This window comes from Carcharhinus amblyrhynchos, chromosome 19, assembly GCF_965287045.1.
Source record: "Carcharhinus amblyrhynchos chromosome 19, sCarAmb.v2.hapA, whole genome shotgun sequence".
NCBI classification, from domain to species: Eukaryota; Metazoa; Chordata; class Chondrichthyes; order Carcharhiniformes; family Carcharhinidae; genus Carcharhinus; species Carcharhinus amblyrhynchos.
The window spans coordinates 20,627,751-20,651,578 of NC_137342.1; the positions used below are offsets into that span (position 1 = coordinate 20,627,751).

Consider the following 23,828-nt stretch of genomic DNA (forward strand, 5'->3'; position numbering starts at 1 on the left):
GATATTGTTATTTGAAGCAATTGCCAAGCAAAGATGGCATGTAATTCGATGATGGGAGAATAAAAATAAAGCTGTCTATCTTTGGCATTACTGTATATCTTCAATATTATTTTCCCACGATGGCACATGTAGCAATCATGCATGTCTTTAAATGGCTTTGGATTGGTTCATAAAGAATAAAGTGTTCACTTGAGGGACAGAGTGGAGTACAACGGTGGAGGTGGAGTTTGGAGTTGCCAACTGAAATGGTGTTTTTCCTTTTTTTGTTACAGTAACAGCTTTGAAACTTGGCATCTTGTTGTGATCCTTCCAGTCACAGGAAATTCAAATATCTTAATATTATTGATATCTATGGGGTTCATAAATCCGAAAGCACGCTGGTTTGAATATCACTGATGTGAACAAATGATATTTTCCCATCTTGCTGAGTGGATTTAAATGTAAATGCTAACAGCACATTCTTGTGCGGATTAGGGATTGAGTGATTGGATTACAGCTCATTATCAGCTCAGGGAGGCATTTAAAGCTTATTTCTTTCATAGTCACTACATGATCCACAAGTGCAAGTACCTTTTCTTTAAGTATCTACATGGTATGGAGTGATGGGTTATGTCAAGTGGCCTTAATGCTTTCATATCTGATAGTTCAATGAATGAAGATCCTCGACTTGCACCTTGGGATACAAGTATGTGAAAACATACTCATCTGGAATTTCTTCTTGTGTGAAGATACCAACAAAAACCTGTCCAAAGTTCATACACTGGTATTCCAAAATATTACAGCAAAAGTCAAGTAATTGTTTTGCTGTTTGCATATGACTTCAAAAGAACCAGCAAGTTCCCACTCCTATTTTCTTACATGGCATAATTCAGTGGTTCCAAATTTATATGCCTGTGCCCTTATTCAGATATAGCACCTTTTTGCATATTCCTTTAGGCAGTTGAAGTTTTTTTTGTTGGCTCTCCCTCAATTCAAGGATGACAACTACTCAGGGTGACAAGTTTCTGCCGTGGATCTTTATTTGATTGAACAGGCTGATTCTCACTCCGTGGATCTTTGGGCACGGGACAGAATATCCCATGATGCACTCAGATCCAGACTAAAGGGTGGGCTTCGTTCCTTTCTCTGCTGCCTCTTTGTTTCACCTTGAAGGCATTTGGACTTGAAGCAAGGTGCAATTTGATTGACGTTTCTGCTGTTTTGAATGATTGTTAGCAAATTCCTTCCATGTCAATGTTGCTGTGCTTCATAGGAAGTGTCAGAGTTTTTGAATCATTTTCCTAGTCCTCCACTGGAACACTGACCTAGTAGTATTGTCACTGGATTCCTAATCCAGTGACCCAGACATTTGTTCTGGGGACCCAGCTTTGGATGGTGAAATTTAAACTGAATAAAAGTCTGTGAAATTCAAAATCTAATGACGAAGCAATTGTCCATTGTTGTAAAAGCCTATCTGGTTCACGAATGTCCTTTAGGGAAGGCAATCTGTTATTCTTAGATGATCTCACCACATACGACTCCAGATCTCACAATGTGGTTGTCTCTTAACTGCCCCCTAAAGGGCAATCAGGGATGGGAAATACATGCTGACCCAGCTGGTGTCATCCATGTCCCATAAAAGAATAAAAAAGGTTCCCTCTCTCCCATGCTTGCTGTTACTGTTAAATTGAATCTTACATGGAGAAAATAATGAGTCTGAAAAAAAACAGGTTTGTTTCCAAGCCTGCCAAGTAAAGACATGGATTCTTCCAATTCCCCCAGCACCTTGTGCAGACACCTTTTTATTTTGTTACAAAGCCCCAAGTAGGGACAACTGTTCTTGATTGCCAACTTAAAACATGTGCTATATTGCAGCACAATTCCAGCATTAGCTAGCTAAACTCAAATTCCACTCTCACTGAAGACAATTGTGCTTCTGTGGGATTATATGTTCAGCTTTGCGCTCTGCTGGAGCGCCCCACAGTTTGGACCCCAGGCCTGCAGAGTCGGGGAGGAGGAAATTGGAAAAATGTTTCTCGCACCGAAACTATTCAAACAAAATCTGCCATGAAACAATTTCTGCTCCATATCCCCTTGGGGTATCTGCTGTACCCCCAGGGATGCATGTAACCCGCTTTGGGAACCACAAGAGTAATTAATATATTTGTGCAGGTTGAGTAAATAAAAAATGTTTGTTCAATTAACGTTCTGCGTTCCCATTATTTCCTGGAGATAATCTAAAAATAGAAAGTAAAATGAAATGAGGTCCAGTTCCAGAGTACAAGCATCGACTTAGGCTAAGAGGTTTTTGTTGCACCGTTTTACATCCAATGCCAAAGGCATTAGACAGTATTACAGTTTTAGGTAATTGTAATGCTGTTCAGCAGTTGCATATGAGGTCAGCATGATAATTTTTGTAATTATATAGGCTTTACTGATGAGATATGATGGGTAATTAGTGGCAGCACTTGTCATTATATAGCGAGCACCCCAGGGAGATAATTTCTTCCAAGTACAGAGAGGCAACATAGAAACTAATCTAACAGTCAGACTTTATAACTAAGTAAATAAATCACAACATGGATCACATTGTATCACTTTGCATTTGAATACTTTAGTATTTTGAAGCCCAAAGTGAAAAGCATTCTGAGGGGAAAATATTTTGAAAATCCTTGATGTGAGAATTGGACGTTTAATTGATGGATACAATTGAGGCAATAGTATGCCTTTTTTGTCAAGCAAATGGACTGTTTAAGAAGCATTTATTATCAAGCACTGCAAAATATTGTATAATAGTTGCTGTGTTTCCAGGGTTTTATATTAGTATCAGATACTTTTGATTCAGTAAGTTGTTGCCAGCGTGGAAATATTGAATTGTCATCCTTTTCATGTTGTATGCCAAGAAGAATGAAGTTTAAGGTTACTGTTGTTGAAAAGTGTCAAGACTGTAGGCAATTTGATGTGCATGTTCAGAAGCTATTCGAACAGAGGATAAGAATTTCACCAAGCTGTACTGACTAAAAAGAAAATTAAGTGTTGAGAGATTTTTAATCATAAGGCATTCTACCAATTCAATATTTGTGCCATGATTCAGCCAAATTAAATCTCAGACTAAAAACTACATTACTGTAGTTTCTTCAGGGGAAAAAGGAATTGAAATTGAAGCAGTAAGCTTTTATAATTGTATTCATTCGTAATTATTATGGATATTGGCAGCATGGTGACAAGTAGTTAGGACTGCTGTCTCACAGCGCCAGTGATCGGGGTTAAATTCCCAGCTTGGGTCACTGTCTGTGTGAAGTTTGCATGTTCTCCCTGTGTCTGTGTAGGTTTCCTCTGGGTGCTCCGGTTTCCTCCCACATTCTGAAAGATGTACTGGTTAGTTATATTGACCCGAGCAGGCACCGGACTGTGGCGACTAGGGGAATTTCACAGTAACTTCATTGCGATATTAATGTCAGCCTTACTTCTGATTAATAAATTAATGATAGTGATAAATGATAAGATTAATTGGTTTTCCGTTTTTTTTTCATCTGTAGTTGGATATATTGCTGTTCTTCCTGTTTTAGTTTTTGCATGGAGAGGTGAGTCTTATTAAATATGTCTGAAGTAGTATTCCTTCTGTGGCTTTTTTCATACATGCTTGTGAAGGGGAAAAAGAAGAGATTGATCTACAGTTTTGCGGAAAAGCCAACTGTGTGGCGTAAGATCTGGTGAAAAAATGAAAATTAAGTTTTATGAGAAATAATCCAACTTGTAAGTTTTGAGTTTATTTATTAGTGTCACAAGCTGGCTTAGATTAACACAGTAACACTGCACTGATGTTACTGTGAAAATCCTCTAGTCACCACACTCTGGCGCCTGTTCGGGTAGACTGAACGAGAATTTAGAACATAGAAAAAACTACAGCAGAAACAGGCCGTTTGGCTCAAGTTGTGCCGAATTTAGCGTGGCTAATGCACCTAATCAGCACGTCTTTCGGACTATAGAATAAAATTATAGAATATTCTTACATGCATGTTATGCAAATACGCAAGCTACAAACACGAAGACCGAATTTGATTTATGCGTACTTCAATTTCTGCTGTTAGATATTTTTACAATTCCTGCTATGTTGTTGGATGAATCAGTGTTTGTTTATGATACAACTTTTGCCAAATAACTAGTATAACAACCTTCCCTGATGTGAAGCAGGGTGGTATGGAATATCTTCCTTTACACTTTGACCATCTTGGGATGAGCTAAATTTATGCTATAATATCTCCACAAGCTATTAGTAACGAGCACCTGCAAGGCTGTAGGAACAAGGGGAAGAGTGGACAGACTGGATTTGTTTGGAACAGGGCACAAAGATAACTGGGCACTGGAAGACTCGGATTCTAGGCAGGAGAAAAGAGGGAGGGGTGACAGACTGGAACTTGGGTAACTGGGGCTTGGGCAGGAGAGAAAGAGAGGACTTGGGACTGGATAAAGTTTTGTGCACCTGGGCAGAACAGCCTTTCTTTGAGCTGGGAGCAACAACAGCAGGAGGTGAGTGGGAGCAGTGCCAAAGAGAATTCGCCGATGAAAGTGATCAAAAGGTGGATTACCATGGTTAGAATGGATTTTATGCAGCTTAATTTTTTATAACCGGATCTAACTTTATCTTGCCTGTACTTTGCAATATTGAATGCAATCATTGCAAGAACTGGAAGCAATTCTCATTTAAAATGCTATGCAACATCAGATATGCAGCTCAGTCTTGTGCAGAATGCTTTGCAGTTGATAGAACTGTGATCATTAAGCAATTACCGGTATGTTGTTCAATGCCATGGTTAGAAGCAGTGCGTCCACTTGGAGAATTTTATTCAGTGAGAATGTTGCCAGTGACACTGTGACCTTTCCACAGACCCATTAGGCACACAGTACAAATCAAGGCAGGGAACAACAGTCTTTAACAGCAGTTGCCTAACAGTTAAATGGAGTGGAGAAAGTAAAATCAACATTTCAGAAAGATCATTCGGACTGGTGTTGGATCACGTAGTGAAACCTTTCTGCCGCAGCTGTGATTCTTCCTGATGTGAGAGACCCTTAATCACTCAGATTGTGCTTGCACTGCAGGCGTTCCTGTGCTCAGGAGTTAGGTCCATTTACTTAATATTTAATGTTTTCTGATGATGCATGGTCCACATAGGATGTGAGTTTGTTTTTAATCATCATCTAAAATCTTAAATTGAGAAGTTATTTTGAGATGAAAAGAAAATTCTGTGGATGCTGGAACCTGAAACAAACGGAATACTGGAAAATTTCAGTAGGTAGGGCAGGAAAGCAGTGAATGTTTTGAGCCCAGGCCACTTTCCTTCAGACCTAAAGCAAGAGAAAAATGTTGCATTATGTGCTGTATTAGAGGGAATGGAACATTGATTAGTGGGAGCTGGAAGGGATTGCAATAAAGTTGTAGCAAAACCTAAGAACAAGTGACCGATGGCCCTGTGGGCAAGGGAGGGTTTTGGAACAGACAATGTTTGGGATATTAAAAATAGTTAAGGTAGAAGAGACAGGTCACAGTCTAAAGTTGCTGAACTCCATGTTGAGTCCTGAGGGCAATAACGTGCATAATCGGAAGATGAGGTGCTTCTCCTTCAGTGTGTGTTGTGTTTCACTGAAGCTTTGTGGTATATCAGATGTACATGTAGGAATGAGAGCAAGGTGTTGAATTAAAATGGCAAGCAACAGGCAAGTTGGAGTCATGCTTGTGGACTGAGCGAAGATGTTCCAAAAAGGGGTCTCCTGGTCTGCGTTTAATCTCCCCATTGTAGAGGGAGACTGCATTGGGAGCAGTGAATGTAGGAGGAGGTGTTGCACCTTCTGCAATTGCAAGGGAAGGTGCTGTGGGAATAGAATGATGAGTTTTGGCGTGATGGAGCAATGGACCGGAGTGTCACGGAGGGAGTGGTCCCTGTGGAATGTTGATGGGAGTCTGACAGGAAGATGTGTTTCGTGGTGACATCGTGCTGGAGTTAATGGGAATGGTGGAGAATGATCTTTTGAATGCAGAGGATGGTGGGGTGGAACATGAGAACAAAGAGGGACCATGTCATGCTTCTTGGAGGGAGAGGAAAGGGTAAGGGCAGAGGGGGCAGAAAATGTGTCAAACCCTGTTGAAGGGTGGGAGGAGCCTCCATTAAGGAAAAAGGCAGAAATGCTGGCACAGTGGTTAGCACTGCTGCCTCACAGTGTTAGGGACACAGGTCCAATTCCAGCCTCTGCTGACTCTGCAAACTTGACACAGACATTCTCTCCATGTCAGTGGAGGTTTCCTCCCATAGTCCAGAGATGTGCAGGTTAGGTTGATTGGGTCTGTTTAAATTGCCCATTCATGTCAGGGGGATTTGCAGGGTAAATACATGTGTTATGGAGATAGGGCCTGGGTGGGATTGCCAGTGCAGGCTCGAATGGCCGCCTTCTGCAGTGTCGGGATGTCAGAATAACCATTTTCAAAGATGGCATCATCATACCAGATGTGACCAAGGCAGGGAATCTGGGACAATGGGATGGAATTCTTACAGGAGGCAGAGCTTAAGATGAGGTAGCTGTGGGATTCAGAAGGCTTGTAATGAATATTGATGGTCAGTCCATCACTGGAAATGGAGACAGAGAAATGAAGAAAAGGAAAGGAAGTGTTGGAGATGGACATATGAAGATGAAAGAGGGGTGAAATTTGGAAGTAAAATCGATAAATTTTTTCAGGTCCGGATGATGCAGCACCAAGACAGTCATGGAAGCAATGGAAAAAGACAGGAAAAAGACTAGAACAGAAAAATGGAGTGTTCCACAGATGCTACAAAAAGACGGGCATGACTGGTGCCCACATGCAGGTACCCATGGCCACACCTTTATGTGCAGGAAGTGAGACAAGTAAAGGAGAAAATGTTGAGTGACGGAACAAGTTCAGTCAGGTGGAGGAGAGTGGTGGTGTGGATAGAGTTTGTTTGGGCTTCTGCTCAAGGAAGAAGCGGGGAGCTCTCAGAACCTTATGATAGTGAATTTGGCGCATTGGTTCAAATTACTTAGTTTTAAGATTCCCCCTTATCTTGAAGGAAAATGCACAAGAATTCATTCTGCATGAATTAAGCACCTGAAATATTAAGTAACGTTCTTAAAGCCAGTCATTTTTTTTTTCACTGTCTGAATATTTTGTTGTTCATCACTGTTTGCTTTGTAGGTGCAGAGTAGAAAACCAATTAGCAACCCATTAGGAGAGTTAATGTCAGCTTTGATTTATAAAAAATTACCTTTAGGACAGGAAACATCAATATTGTGGTATTTGTTTTCAGACTGGAAAGTGGTGGGCAATGTTATCCAAGGTTCAGTGCTTGAGAGGTGGAAATAGGCAGTCTCTGTGATGACAGGAATATGAGGCAGCTGGGAGTCGATGGATTGGTAATGAATACTGATGGAAGTTCATCACTGAAAATGGAGACAGAGATGAAGAAAAGGAAAGGAAGTGTCGGAGATGGACTCTGAAGGTGAAAGAGGGGTAAAACTTAGAAGTAAAATCGGGTCACCTACGGGTCAAACATGACATTAAAGCCGTGAACAAACTAGCTCAAAGTTAAACTTTTGTTGGGAGAGGGGTGGAGTCAGTAGTTACAGAACAGAGTTTGGAGGGGAATCGAAAATTGAGGCTCGAGCCTTCCCAATGCTTAAGTTTCTGATCATCCCGTATAGAATGTTGGATGAGCAGCCTAATAATATAGTAACAGTGAAGGCATTGAGGAAGGTGATGGTGAGGCATAGCTGCTGTATGCCATCAGCGTGCATGTGGAAACTAATGCACTGCTTTCATTCGATGTTGCCAAGGGGCAGCATATAGATGAGAAATAGGAGGGAGCCAAGGATCAGTCCGTAGTGGACACCAAAGGTAATGGTGTGGAAACAGAAAGAGAAGCCATTGCATCGGACAGACATACATGAGAAGGCAAGCGGCAGGTGGAATTGAACGCAGTGAAGCATGAAGTATATGTTTTGACAGTAAAGTCAAGTGGAGGAAATATAGACTTATTGGTACAGAATTAGAGTATGCAGGACAGCGGGACCTGAGCATTCATGTGCCAAACCTAATTAGAAAAGCATATGGGGGACCTGGGGCTTCAGAAGTCGAGGGATTGAGCACAAATGCAGGTAGTTATGAAGCTCTGGTTCGGCCACAAGGAGATTATGTCCTGTTCTTTAGAAGGTGAAGGCCTTTGAGAGGGTGCAGAAGCCAATCACTAGAATGGTTTCCGGGATGAGGATTATTTGAAATATATCATTGTTCTTTAAGTATCTCTGGACCAAACTCCCAGACCACATGGTCTGCACCAATTCAAGAAGGCAGCTCACCACCAGCTTCTCAAAGGCAGTTAGTATGTGCGTTGCCCACGTACCATCAATTAATAGAAAATAAATCGGTATGTTAAGTGGGCAAAAGGTAGCAGATTGGGTACAATGCAAGGAAATTTGAAGTTCTTTGCTTTGGTTGGAAGAATAAGCAAACAGTTTCTCACCACCTTAAAAAAAAATCACGTTTTGGTACTCAGAGATTTGAATGAAATAAAGTTAATGTGGTTCCAGCAAGCAATTATCGCTAACAGGAAGGAACTCCTGATGCAATTACACAGGACTTTAAGACTGTATCTGAAGTACCATGTAGAGTTTTGGTCCCCACATCTATGGAAGGATATACTTGCTGTCAAGTGAGTGCGACAGAGGTTCATGAGATTGATTTCTCAGATGAGAAATTGAGTAGAATGTACCTAAAACACGCTGTACTTTAGAATCATGAGACGTGACCTCATTGAAACAATTACAATTCTGAGAGGGCTTAACAGGGTAGATGTTTCCCTGGGTGGAGAGCCTCGAGCTAAAGCATTGCAATCTCAGAATAAGGGGTCAGCCAATTAAACAGATTTTTGATTGAAAAGGGATTCCAAGGTTATAGAGGGCAGGCAGGAAAGTGGATTTAAGGCTACAATCAGATCAGCCATGACCTTATTAAGGACAGAGCAGGCTGAAGAGCTCGAATGGCTAACTCCTGCTCCTATTTCATATGCTAACGTATTTAGACTAAGATTAGACTAAATTTATTCACTGAGGATTCACTATGGGTCACTTACGGACCCTTGAGGGGATGCAGAGGAAATTCACGGGAATGGTTTCCGGGATGGGGGATCTTGGAACTGTATCATTGTTTCTTAAGAATCTCTGGATCAAAATTCCTAGACCACGTGGTCTGCACCAATTCAAGAAGGCAGCTCACCACCAGCTTCTCAAAGGCAATTAGGGATTCACTGTGAATCGCTGGCATTCTTTACCGAAGAGGACAGTGGATTCTCAAGCACTTAATATATTTAAAGCTGAGATTGATAGATTTTTGGACCCCAGTAGAATCAAAGGATCAGGCATGATCAGACACGATCAGATTGAATGGTGACGCATACGAACATGCCTGAGGGGTAGAGGTGGCAAAAGTGGTGGCAAGAGAAGATTTAACCTTGCGTTATCTCTGCTTTTGAAAATCCCTTTTCTATAGAGGGGAAAAAGCTCAAGTAATCCAACAATCTATAAAACTGAGAAGCACCTCACAAAAAATTGAAGGTGAAGCAGTGAATTCCAAATCCCAACCACTTGTTGCATTAGTAAGATTTTCTTCATGCCATCTTTTTCTTTTGCCAATCGTCTTTAATCTGTGCCCTCTGGTTATCAACCCTTCTACCATTAGAAACAGTTACTATGTGTTTACCATGTCTAAATCCTTCAGACTTTAAAAGTCTTGATTAAATCTCTTCATCTTTCCCTGTTTCAGGGAGAACAATCCAATGGTGTTTTTGTTTTGTATTCTTTGCCTCTATTGGTAAAACCCAAGTTTTCATGCATATTTTCTTGGCTGTTTTGTGTTAACCTATTTACCACTTTCAAAGATTTGTGGAAGCCTTGGTCTACTCATTTCTGCACCCCGTCCAAAAAATCTTATCGTTTGGTTAATATTGTCATTTCTCATTCTTGCTACAAAAATGTATCACCTCATTCTTTTTTGTATTTAACTTTATTTGCTGTGTATTCACTTACACCATCAGCAAGGCTATGGTCTCCTGAAATCCATTACCATCTCCTTCACTGCTACTGCACTTAAAAACTCTATGCCATCTGCAAAGTTTGGCCAAAGTCTAATATATGTTAAATACAGCAATGGTCTTTGTACCAAACCCCATGGATCCCCACTGTACACCTCTCTCCAGTCTGAAAAATAACCAATCATAACACTTTCATGTATCCTGTCATCAGTTTCCATGCTGCTACTGCTCATTCCAAAGGGTTCAATTTTGCTATATAGTCTAATATGTCGTACCTTATCAAATGTTTTTGGAAATCTGTGCGCCTTTGCCCACATGAAAAAAGTCAACCAAGGTGATTTGTCTTTAACAAATCCATTCTGACTCTTCTGTACTAATCTCTGTTTATCTAAGTAATTATAATGTTCTCTCATTATATTTACCATTGACATTAATCTGACCAGCCTTTAATTGATAGATTTATTCACCCATTTTTTAAAACATTGGTATAATATTTGTGAAGATTATGTAATATTTACAATTATTCAGTTCTTTGGTTCCACATCATTATCTAGGAGGCTTGGAAAATTGTGGCCAACACCTCCTCGCTTTCTACTCTTGCGTCCCCAAACAACCTAGGATGCACTCCATCCAGATAAACTTGCCTTTTCTCTGAGCTGCTTGTCTAACTTCCAGTACTGGATGAGCAAACATTTTCCCCAGCTAAATATTGGGAAGGCAGAAGCAAACGCTGTCTCTAACTGCTGACTCTATCTGTCACTCTAGTAATGTCTGAGGTAAATGAGACTGCTTTCATCAGTCCTGTTTGACTCTAATATTTTTGCAATTGCTAACAGGTCCAAAATTGAATGCTGTAACCTCACCTGACATTGCTCATTTGCTGCTGAAGCCCACAAGCTTCCCTTTATTAACTCCAGATTTATCTGCTCTAGCCTCCTCTCCTCCGCTTTAGCTGAATTTAGCTTCAAAGGACTTGTCTGCCTGAATCTTAATTCTCACCAAGTCTCGTACATCCATCATCCCTGCACTTGTTGACCTATATTGACTCCAGGTTGAGGGAAGCCTTGATTTTAAAAAAAAATCCTCCATGTTTTCAAGTCTCTTAATAGTTTTATTCCTCCAATTGATGGTTGTGCCTTCAGCTGCTGAAGTCCTGAGCTCTAGAATACTCTCTGTCTCCCTTGCTATCTCTCTAAATTCCCCTGTAAGATAGTCCTTGAATATCTATCTCTTTGTCAAAGCCCTGATGCTTCCGGTCTCAAATTTTGTTTCTGCTCCTTTGGAGTAGCTTGGGATGTTGTACTTGCAAAATATGTAGGCTGATAAATTGAAGAAACCTACTGTATATTATCAGTATAAATGCTGTCACAAGATTGATAGTAGACCTAAAATAGTGTGATCCAGATGGTAAGTGCTTCAGTAAGTTTAAAAATACATCACTTTTGCACGTTAATATATTGTTCAATTTACAGTGCTGTTTATATATTTGCATATGTTTAGGAAGTGCCTGTTGGTGATGAGGTTTTGAGTGTCCTTGATCTCTTGCTCTCTTCTGAAAGATATGGTGCAAAATTGTTTTGGGTGTAGGTGATTGCTCCAGCAGGTCAGGAATTACCAGGTTCCAATTTGATTTGTCTTCTACCAAATTTAAATTATAGATCTTAATTTAGTTTCTAATAAGATGTTCACCCATATCTTTTAGGCTGTTTAGATGGAAGCTTCGCTGCAGATTCTTGCAATAAAAAAGTGGTAATGTAATTGATTTACATCAGACGAGAGGAGAAACAAGTGACCACAAACCTATCAGTTTAAGATGAGTTGTAGGGAAGTTATTGGGATTTTATCAGAGACAGACTAATTGAGCACTTGGACAAAGATGAGCTCATCAAAGAGAATCAGTGTGATTTGTCAAGGTTAGGTCATATCTGGGAAGTTTTTTGAGGAGGTCAGTTGGCTGGTGGCCAAGGCAGTGCACACTTATTCGTTAGGACTTCATAAGGTGTTGGAGACGAGCAACAGTGAAAAAGCATTTAATCAGGGATGACTTTGTGAAATGGATTGCAAGTGGTGGAGAAATGTAGGAGACAGTAAAGATAGAAAATATTGGTGTGATGTGTTCTCCAAAATTGTACAAGCGCACAAACTTATTTTAAGTATTTACATGGGGAATGGAGTAAATTGGTAAACAAGGAGACATTGTATCTTGTATAGGTGAAAGTGGAGTGTTTAAAAACGGTATAGATAGACTGAGTGTACAAGACCCAGAAAGATGGTGTTAAGTATGGGGATGTGAATTCATCAATATTGGATCTGAGGCAAATCCAATCTTTTTTTTAAATAGAGTGTGACTAGGAACTTTGGTGGAGCCAAGTTACAGGGTGTAATCACTCACTCAAAAACTAATATTCAGCTACAAAAAGTAATCACAAAGGTTAATGGAATATTGGCCTTCATCTCAAGAAGGTTTGAATACAAAGGGAAGGAAGTGATGCTGCTCTTGTTCAATAGAGACTTGCTGAGATTCCACCGAAAATACTGGGTTCAATTTTGGGTATCGTTCCTCAGGAAAGATATATAGGCCTGAATTCTCTGGCTGTTTATGCCCTGCTGCTCCCAGTGAAGACGGAGAATTTGGCACTCAGCCACATCTGTTATGAATGGCCAAAGTAAGCATCCCACCCACTGTGACCTTGTAGGGCTGATACAAAGGCTTAGAGAGATAAATTATGATGGCAGATGATGAAAAAAAGACTCTTGCACTTATATTGTGTCTTTAACAATCTTGGGGTATCATGCAGGCAATGAAGTGCTTTGCAGTCGGTATCAGTAAACTTAATTGATTGAATCCTGTAAATGATAATATTTTGATCTTTAGCCTAGTCCATGTGAATTTATACTTTAAGTTCAAATTAATCTTTATTAAGTTCAAATTGAAAGTAGCTATTGAAGATGTGAAGAGAATAACTCCTGAAGTAGTTGCTTTAATGGAAAATATCCATGTGTATTTAAATTCTTTACTCCATCCTTAAAGTTCTAAAGCCAATGCTCAGAGTGGACCGTGCAAACTCAAATCCATTCCTTGCTTGCTCCAAAAATCAAATTGAAAATCCAGTCGAATCCAATTCATGGTCCCTACAAGAGGGACAAACGAACGAAACTGACAAGAAAAGACACTGCACCCCATCCTGGGCTTGATCTGACGTTTGATCTTAGCCAAAAGGTCGATTTTAATGGAAAATATATTTGTTTTTGAGAACTCTGGTGCTCTAGATGATTTATAGGAACATAGAACAGAGGAGATACACGACTTGTCGCTGTGTTTTGCCCGTGTTCCAGGTTCCTATGTCGACAATAATAGCTTTATTTCTTTTAAGTTAATGAATGTTCCCCTTATGAGGATGCTGACTTTTGTCACTGTTTAGGAAACAGGGCTTATATTTCTTATATTCTCTTGAGGTTTAGACAGTTGAGGGGTGATTTTATTAAGGTGTAGAAAATTATGAAAAAAATTTGAGGACAGCTCCAGTTTCTCTGGGGAGTCAGTGCACGGGGACACACATAATCCTGAAGTGAATGTAGATGTAATGTAGATTTGAAGTTACGTTAAATAAAATACATATCTGAATAGCCAATTAGTAAAAGGAAAGTAGAAATTCTGCAGCAGGCTAAGTTGTATTTTACATGCTGGCCTTATTCAGCTTGTCTTTGATTAATCAGAGTTAGCACAGATGCAAACACACTGGTCAGCAATGTGTTTGGGGCAGATTCAGGAGATGTATCAAAGTGATATTTTGAACACATGTTCAACTATTTCTGTGTGCAGGTCAGGACTTGATTTTTACAATTGTTCTTGTGGATGGGGGCAGTTACTCCAAAGACTTTGTTTCTTTCTGTTGATTAAGCAGCCATTAGATTCTTGAAGCCATCTTCTTAGAATCGAATCCATACAGCACAGAAAGAGACCATTCAACCCATTGAGCTGTACTGACAACAATCCCACCCAGTCCCGAGCCCCATAACCTCATGTGTTTACCTTGCTAATCCTCCTAATTCTAAGGGATAGCACAGTGATTAGCACTACTGCCTCACAGTATCAGGGACCTAGATTCGATTCCTGGCTTGGATCACTGTTTGAGTGGAGTTTGCACATTCTCCCCGTGTCTGCGTGGGTTTCTTCTGGGTGCTCTGGTTTCCTCCCATAGTCCAAATGTTAGGTGGATTGGCCATGCTAAACTGCCCCTTATTGTGAAGGCAACAAGCTAGGGTAAATGCATAGGGTTATGGGGATAGGGCCTGAGTGGAATTGTGATCAGGGCCAAATGTCTCCTGGATTGGAGGAGTCTATGAATTTAACATAGCCAATCAGCCTGCACATCTTTGGAGTGTGGGAAGAAACTGGAGCACCTGGAGGAAGCCCATGGCGACACAGAGAACGTGCACACTCCACACAGACAGTCATTCGAGTCAGGAATTGAACTTGGGTCTCTGGCACTGTGAAGCAGCAGTGCTAACCACTATGCCGCCGTGTCATCCTTGACATCTAAGCTACAAATGTGGTATTTTGCCACAGGTGGCACTTTGCACAGATTTTCTGCATTCTCACCACTTGAACTGTATCACTTGAATTCAGTAATTTTGATCAACTGCATGTGACTGTTGAATAATTTTTGAAGGACTCTATCTTGAAGTGAGTGCTTTAATTTTCAAGTGCATTGTTAAAGGTTCAGCTGCACTGTTCGCAGTACCATCCATAATCTGGGCTATGTTCTGATTTACCTTTTTTTAACCAATTTGCAGAAGGAGAGGTGGAAAATTTTGACGTTTCCAGCTTGCCCGATGAAGTGCTGCAAAACATTGAAGCTGATAGTTTTTGGTGCATGAGCAAATTACTTGATGGCATTCAGGTAAATTGATTTCTCCTTTCTGTACTGCTGAAAAATAGTTAATAAATTTAATTGTTGAACAAGTCTTGGGGATGACAGGAAATTAATCTATGTGCAGAAATTGGGAGTTCCCAGCTCCTTGCCTTCATTTGACACATGCCAACAAGCAGCATGACCAATATATTTGGTTTTCTGGATGAAAATTCACATTGTCGCTTTGAAATCACTGCAATTTCAGTAGTTAAACAGTCTGCTCCCTTGCGATTGTTCGAGACATACACTTTATTTTCTAGAAGAGCCATGCAGTGGGCATGGGTGAACTTAATTGATTGAGTCCTGTGAGCGTGGCAATATTTTAATCTTTGGCCGAGTCTACATTAGTTTATGCTTTGAATTCAAGTTTAATTTTCAATCAGTGGAACTGAAAGCAGCTATTCAGGGTGCCAAGAGAATCATTTTGGAGGCAGCTGTTTGAATGGAAAATATATTTTTTTGAGAACTTTGCTACAGAAATTCAGTCCTGCATACAGATGATTTTTAGGAAGAAAAATGAGAGCAAAAATGGACCATTTATCCCATGTGTTTGTGGTTTTTCCAGGTTTCTGTGCCTAAAGAGAAAGTTCAGTTAGTTTCTTATAGTGCTCTCATTATGAATGGAGAAGTTTACTTTGAGTAATACATTGCAAATTCCTTTGTGTTCCATAATCTGCAAATGTGGGAAATCATTCATAAATCTGGACCAGGAGGAAGAGCCTAAAGAGACCAACCACAGGATACAGCAAATTGGCTAGGCCTAATTTTGGGCATGCTGTAATGTGCATAATATTATTTTAGCTAAAACTTGTGTAACAGCTTACTATTAATATTCTGTTCAGAGGGCACTGCCTTGTTGTTGCATGTGTCTGCTGTTACATCATCATCCTCCATGCAGCGCATAAGGTTACTACCTAATAGGGAGCTGACCATCTGGGAAATAATGTTCAAGGTTTTGAATTTTTGACAGGCCAAAATCCAGTCTTTGGACCAGATTTTAAGCAGAAATTCCACCCTATTTTCCCATGGTTTATTGAGGGGTGTTACAATCCTCGATGATGCTACAGGACGGAAGGTCCTAAATGAAACCCCTGCTCAAAAGGCCATAACTTTTATACACGGATAAACAGAGCCATTGGATTACCAATTAGCATCTAAAGACGAAACAAATTATTAAACATGAAAATCTTGACTATAATACAATACTTCTTCAGTAGCTTCACAAATGTATCCAAATTTAAAGGATAATACAGGTTACAAAATATATCTTATGCTATAATGTCCTCAGTAAGCGCACATTATTGTAACCCAACAGACTAACTGTGGTTAGATACACCCGACTCTGGACCTAGTTGATATTCTCTGGATTTCTCCTAAAATCCCACCAGATGCTTTGACTGGAGCTATCATCTCACTGGACTCCACCTTCCACATGAGTGTTCCAAACTCCCCTCCCTAAAAAAGACGTGCTTTAGAAACTGACAAGCAGTGCTTTCCTTCGGCTGTTTTCAGCAAACAACCACCTCCAGGATTTCCAACTCCCCTTTCAATATTCCTTTGTCTTGACGAGCCAAGTGTCTTCAGGTTTTTCACACAATCCCTCAGATACTTAGTCTGCAACTGAATAACATTGATCCAAAGACTGGAATAAGGGCACCAACTTTACGATTGCTTCAAATATGCTTTTTTTCCTTTCGGCCAACTTCGCCCGGCCTGTCTTTCGTAAATAGTGTCATGCTCACGTTCTGGTTAGTTTTCCTTTTGAGTTCAATCTTCATGGAAGCCTCCTTTTTCATTATCTAGTTTCTGGAATTAACGGTGCTTTCGTTTCTGGAACTTGCTCTCTTGCCCATTACTCCACTTTATAGCTTTACTGCTTCTATTGGGACAATGAGAGTTACCTCTCTCTGAACGCCAAGCTCAAACTCCTTTGAATTCAATTAAATGTAATCAAAAGGCCTGTTTTTCCAGAAGTGGCCCCTGGTTGCTAAGCAACATGGTATTCTTTCTCCATGCTTATGTTTATTTTTCACATCATAAACTCTCTCTGCACAATGAAGACATGCAGACAGTTTGAACTGTAACCAACACCACCCCCCCCCCCTCCTCCAATACATCATACATGCAAACACCGTCGGTTAACATGTATTGAACTAGAGTTTTACCTGTTTTTATACAAACACTAAATTAACAAGATTTAATGTGTTATATCACACAATGTAATGTAACAAGAAGCAGGAGTAGGCCATTTGGCCCTTCCAGCCTGCTCCGCTGCTGTTCATTATGATCATGGCTGATCATGGAATTCAGTATCCTGATTTCCCACCCCTGCCCCTTATAATCCCTTGACCCCTTTAGCCCCAAGAGCTAGATCTAATTTCTTCTTGAAATCAGACAACATTTTGGCCTCAACTACTTTGTGGTAGTGAATGCCACACGTTTGGCACCTTCTGAGTGACTCACCTGAGGAAGGAGCTGCACTCCGAAAGCTTGTGATTCCAAAAAACCTGTTGAACTTTAACCTGATGTTGTAAGACGTCTTACTGTGCCCACCTCAGTCCAACGCCAGCATCTCCACCTCATCAGTATTTTGCACAGTTTTTATTTCTATACAGCGTGATAGATATCAATAGTTACTTGGAATGAGAAGGTGTTCTTGTTAGACTCATGAATGTTTTTCCTCAGTAGTAAAATGATAAATAATTTGCAGTCTAATGACTTGTCATGCTGGCTCTCTGAAATGAACCAATGGGATTAATTTATGCAAATTTTCACCCTTCATTCAATGAATTAAGTGTACAAATCCAAAACTAAGTAGGAAACGTGGCAGTGCACAAAGACAGATGCTTCATTTTATTTTAATGCCGAGCTTCACTGGCACTAGCTTCAGAACTAAGACTTATTTAAAGTACGTTTGCTGTGTAAATGACCTAGTGAATGAAGAGTAGTCAAGTCATCCAGGAAAATGTCTGTGATAAGAGAAATGAATACATGGTTTGTGAACTCTAATAAAAATGTTTCATAGCTCATGGTTGTGGAGAGCTTAAGAGCAAGACCTTTTCAGTTACTAACTGGTTCATTATTAGGTATTGCACATTTCTCAACGTTTTGCAGTTGGAAACATCAGAATAAATGTTCTTTTATTGTCGTCAAACACAATCTCAATGAAGTCTAAATGAAAAAGACTTGTGTGAGAGGGAGCAAGATACTGGAGCAGAGAAGGGGAGATTGAATAAGAAGTTTTGATATTCTGAAAGCTTTTCCCGACTTCACTGTATGAAAACCAATCTCCTCAAATTGGAGAGTTGCCAATGTGGATTATCAATTGGAAATTGTGCAACAGATTGGATTATGGAAGCTCATTTAAGACAACAGAGACAACTGCATCTTCAAAGACAAAGAAAGGATCAGTATTTGCAACTTAGAAAGGAATCAAAGGGTTGGACAGTGAGGTTGCCCTGGACGTTTTTGAGCTGTAACAGGCACAATATGTCTTATGTGTTGTAGACTTGATTAAAATTATGTTCAGATCTTCAGAGTATATCAGAATGTTTGCAAACTGTATACAGAATGATTTGTTTCATCATTGTAAACTGATCACCATATGTCAGGCAGTATTTTAAAACTTAGAATTGGAAGCATTTTGTGTTCTGTTTGTGGCAGATACAAACTCTTGAATTGTGCTTGAAAGTTAAGTTGCCTCATATTTTGGACAGGTAATTACATAAAGTAACTACTTTAATCAATTTAATTTCATGACCATAATTTTATATCTGTTATTAATCATGTTAGTTGTATTTTAGGAAGGACCATAAAACAAAGGAATGTCAGTACGCTTGTTATGATTGGTCTATTCTGTTCAATTTGCCTTTTTAAAAAATAATTCTTCATGGGGTTTTATGGCTTGTTAGCATGGAAAGCACTTTAAACTTGTTGCAGTGTGGCTGATAGCAACCAGTGTAGGCAGAATGCAAAACTGGGACCCAGATCCTCCACCTGTGTGATTGGAGTCATTTTTCTTTGCATGTATGATATGCATCACAATCGTTAAGCGGTTCTCTTGCCCTATTGTCCCCAAATTATGGGAAGACTTGAAGGTCACGTAAGCAATAGAGTCTGTTAGCATTTGATTTGTTTTATTATTGTCGCATGTATTGGGATGCAGTGAATAGTATTGTTTCTTGCACGCTATACAGACAAAGTATGGAGATGCTGGTGTTGGGCAGTGGTGGGCACAGTTAAAAGTCTCACAACACCAGGTTGAAGTCCAACAGGTTTATTTGGTATCATGAGCATTCGGAATGTTGCTCCAAACAACGCCCAAAAGCTTGTGCTGCCAAATAAACCTGTTGGACTTTAAGCTAGTTTTGTGAGACTTCTTACTGTATACAGACAAAACATAGTGTTCAGAGAATACATAGGGGAAAAGGAAATGAGATGGTGCCGAATATAGTGTTGCAGTAACAGATGTGGCGAAGAGAAAGATCAGCTTTAATATAAGATAGGCCCGTTCAAAAGTATGATGGCAGCGGGAAAGAAGCAGTTCTTGTGTTTGTTGGTATATGTTCTCATTGTTTTGTTTTCCTGACGGAAGAAAGTGTAAGAGAGTATGTCCTGGGTGCATGGGATCCTTGATTATGTTGGCTGCTTTTCTGAAGTGTGGATGCAGTGGATGGATTTGGAGGCTGGTTTGTGTGATCAACTGATCACTGAGCCATCAGTCATAAATACACATAGGTATCAGTTGTGGCTCAGTTAGCAGCACAGTTGCTTGGCTTCAAGTCCCACTCCAGTGCTTGGGCACAGAAAATAAGTAGTGAGGGAACAGTGCACTATTTTCTGAGTGACGTGTTAAACCAAGACCAGTCTGTCTGTATGGGGTGGGTGTAAAAGATTAATGTTTGAAGAAGAGCAGGGAGGTTATTACAGATGTAATGGCCAATATTTGGCTCAGCATCACCGAGAAACAGATTATTTAGCCGTTATCACATGGCTAGTCGTGAGCGTTGTTGAGTGAAGTTTTGCTACTTTGTTTCCCACTCAACAACAATGACAACAATTCAAAAAAAAAGTGCAAAAACAGAAAATGCATCTGTGGAGAGAGAATAGAGCTGACGTTTTGAGTCTGGATGAATCTTTGTCAGAGCTGGCTATGAAGTGAGCGATTGTGAAAAGTTTTATATAAATTTGCCCATGGACTTGACGGTTGTCTTACTGACAGGTCACGCATTCACAATTTGGCTGTATCTTGAAAGGTTGTACATTCCTTGCCTTGCAGGAATGTTGACTGCTTGTCTATGATCAATCAGGCAGTCTGTGCCTTGGATGAAATATTGAAACAAAAACAGAAAATGTTGGAAAATCTCAGCAAATCTGACAGCATCTGTAGGGAGAGAGAATAGAGCCTTCATTTCAGGTCTGGATGGGAACAAAATATTGTATAAAAGTCAGACATTGCAGGAGGGGGAGCTAAAAAACAAAGAACAACCCAGCACGGGAAACAGGCCTTTCGGCCCAACGAGCCCGCGCCGCCGCATCACCCTACACCTATTCTACCCTGCATGTCTACGAATGGGACCCTACTCAGTCAGATTCGGGGAAGAAATAGTGTCAATTTGGTAAAAACCGATTAGCCTAAGATCACATCTTTGGGGTGTGGGAGGAAACCGGAGCGCCCGGAGGAAACCCACGCAACCACAGGGAGAATGCGCAAACTCCCACAGACACAGGCCCAAATCCATGTGTCTGCACAGCCAGCAGTGCTAGTCACTGAGCTGTTGCGGCGCCCGTCTGCCGGTCCAGGATCAAGCACACACACTGACATGAAGTACTAGGCCACTCCTGGACTTCCAAGAGCAGCCCACGCACGACCCGCCGTGTGCATGCCCCTCGCTTGACACGAGGTGGACCTCCACCTGTGGAATAAAGACAAAAAATATTAGTCATACAGCCTGCCCTTCCGGTGTCTCCCGAGGTTTAACCCTATTTAATAGCCCCTTCCATATCCCTCCATTCTCGTTTCACTCATGTGCCTATCTAACTGCATCTTAAACGAGTCCAACGTTCCTGCCTCCACCACCCTACTCGGTAGCGCATTCCAGACCCCCACAACTCTCTGCGTAAAGAACCTTCTTCTCACCTCCAAATTATACCTCCCCCCCCCTCACCCTTAAATGATGACCTCTTGTGTTCGTACCCAGTCTAGGGAGCAGTCTCTCACTATTAACTCTATCTATTCCCTTCAGTATCTTATATACTTCTATCATGTCCCCTCTCAATCTCCGTCTTTCCAAGGAGAATAGCCCCAATTTCTTCAATCTCTCCTTGTAACCCAGTCCCCCCATGCCAGGCAACATCCTGGTAAACCTCCTCTGCACCCTTTCCAGAGACTCCACGTCCTTCCGGTAGTAAGGTGACCAGAACTGGACGCAGTATAAAGTTGATATTCAACTCAATTTTGGTGCCCTCTTCATTGTGAGATTAATATCCATTTTTAAAATTAAAACCCTCATTAGAGGAAAAAATGCATCTTGAGTAAATCACATATAAATTTAGCAAATTATGCTGATTCTGATTTGAAGATAAATTGAACCTGCCTTTGACTTAGCTGTGTCAGTGGCTGTATTCTTGTCTAAGTTCAAGCCCCACTCCAGAGACTACACCATAGAATATTTATTTAAATAATAAAAATAATATCAAGAGACATGGGTGCATTGGCAAGATGTTTGATTATTATTTGTTCATTGAATTCAAGTGATGTTTGTGAGACCCTTGGGTGCTGAAGTAGGCTGTGATGTTTCATGCGTTACGATGGTAACTCGAATTCAGAACCACTTTATCGACTGTGAAATGTTTAGGAATATCTGAAGACCATGAAAGGCATGATATAAATGCAAGTTCTTTCTTGATTTCACTTAGTTATTCTCTGACCTATCTATCCTTATAACACTCAACTTCCACTTTTTCCAAAGGTTTTAAATGAGGCAACATGAATTACTTTTGCAATTTTCCTGAACACCATAAACCTGTGGGCTTGGGAGGGAGATGTAATCTCAATTCCTGCTTCAGGCTCATTAATTTTGTACATACGTCTCCTAATACTGTGCTCACAGACCAAATTAAACAAGTTTCTGGAATCTATATTATCTGCTTCTTTCAGCATGTTAATTCTGCATCACGACTTATCTGATTTTTCTCCAGTAAAAATAAGTTTAGTGTTATGAGACTTGCTTGGAAATCCAAACGGTAACTGACATGTCAACTGAACCTCATCTGGGTCCACTTGAACAACAGGTTGAAGGTTTAAAAAAACTCCTGCCTTAGTATTGGGAAAACTAGATTCTATATATCACAAAACAAACAGAATTTGTTCTTTTTTTTCATCCCCAAAGCTCTGAGTTCCTTGCAATGCATCTTTTAAAGACCTGTTGTACAAAATGAAGCAGTACCAACATGGTTCGAATAGTGTGCTTTTACTGTTAGGTGAATACCTCAAAACACTATCCAGTATAAAATCAGTTTTCTTCATAGCTTTCCTATTTTGGTGTACTAAATGGACAACCCTTTATTGTTACAGTTGTGTGATTGAATACACTTGTGATTTAAGTCTGAGAGGCCCTGATCAATAGCAAGCCCAATTATAAAGATTTGACTGGGCAGGCATGAGTTGATAGGAGTTTTGTTTTCATAGCCATCAAAGACAGGCCTAGTTTCTAGTATATAGAATTGCAGAGATTGGAAGTGGCTTGTAAATCTGGCGCAGAGTGGGAAATGGCATGCAGTTATTGACAAACTGTAAGTCATGTATATTTATGATGTGGAGATGCTGGTGTTGGACTGGGGTGGGCATTTTAAAAAGTCTCACAACACTGCTCCTTCATCAGTGATTAAGACTCACCTGATGACAGAGCAGTGCTCCGAAAGCTCGTGATTCCAAATAAACCTGTTGAACTTTAACCTGGTGTTGTAAGATTTTTTAATGTATACTTAATGGTGGTCAGCTTCGTTTTGGCCCAGAGGCCAGACTATTCCATTAATATACAAATATTTTCTGCCTGAATACCCTAAGTTGTATGATGTCATGCTCACCTGTCATCCCTGTGCTTCGTGCATTATATTAGTTCTGAATCCAGCAGTACTGCATTTTAATAATGGCCTATCCTTGTGTTCAAAACTTTCCATGGTCATGGCCCTGCAAAATGCTATGAACCAAATGTACTTGAATGTACAGTATAAAGGCAAACAATTGTTGAACATGTCATGAATTTTCAAAACGTTTTGTTTTCCTTAAAAGCATTTGAAATGGAGTGCACAGCAATGTTGTACAGTTAGGATAAAACAAGTTGTGCTGACAGTGTTTTGGTAGGTGGCAAATAGGGATATTGTGGTTGAGGCAGGGTGGAGGAGAGAATGGCAGTGGTAACAACACCAGTATTCTTTGAATTCAAGAATGCACCTTCTACTATGTCATATTTTCTCATGCATGGAGTAAACAGACATTTGTGTGCCAAATGGCTAGATCTTTGGAAGGTATTGATAGTGCACTTGTCAATCCTTATCGTAACTTCTTAAATATCGCCTTGAACAGTCCAAATTGATAGGCTGTTTGGTTAAAAATGTCACTTTTATGGATAGGACATGATTTTAAAGACATGTATATACATATGAGATATCAGCATTTGCCTATTGCTGAAACGTCTGATACCTGCAGCATGTAAGCAGTTCTTCCCAAAGTGTGTGGCCCTTTGGCACAAAGCTTCTTTTGCTTTTACCTTTGGTTTTGATATTGGTCAGTTTGTGTGGATTTTTTAAAAGCAAGTTTTGAGTTGTCTTTATTCTT

The 23,828-nt window shown here is 40.2% G+C and overlaps 1 protein-coding gene across 4 annotated transcripts in view; it reads left to right on the top strand.

Moving 5' to 3' along the window:
- The window catches only part of tbc1d22a (TBC1 domain family, member 22a), a 373,403-nt gene that overhangs the window by 142,608 nt on the left and 206,967 nt on the right, over positions 1-23,828 (top strand). For all 4 annotated transcript variants that reach the window (XM_080207367.1, XM_080207368.1, XM_080207369.1 and 1 more), the window contains one exon: positions 14,871-14,977. In XM_080207367.1, the coding sequence (XP_080063493.1) occupies positions 14,871-14,977 (107 nt within the window). The remainder of the gene's footprint in view (positions 1-14,870; positions 14,978-23,828) is intronic.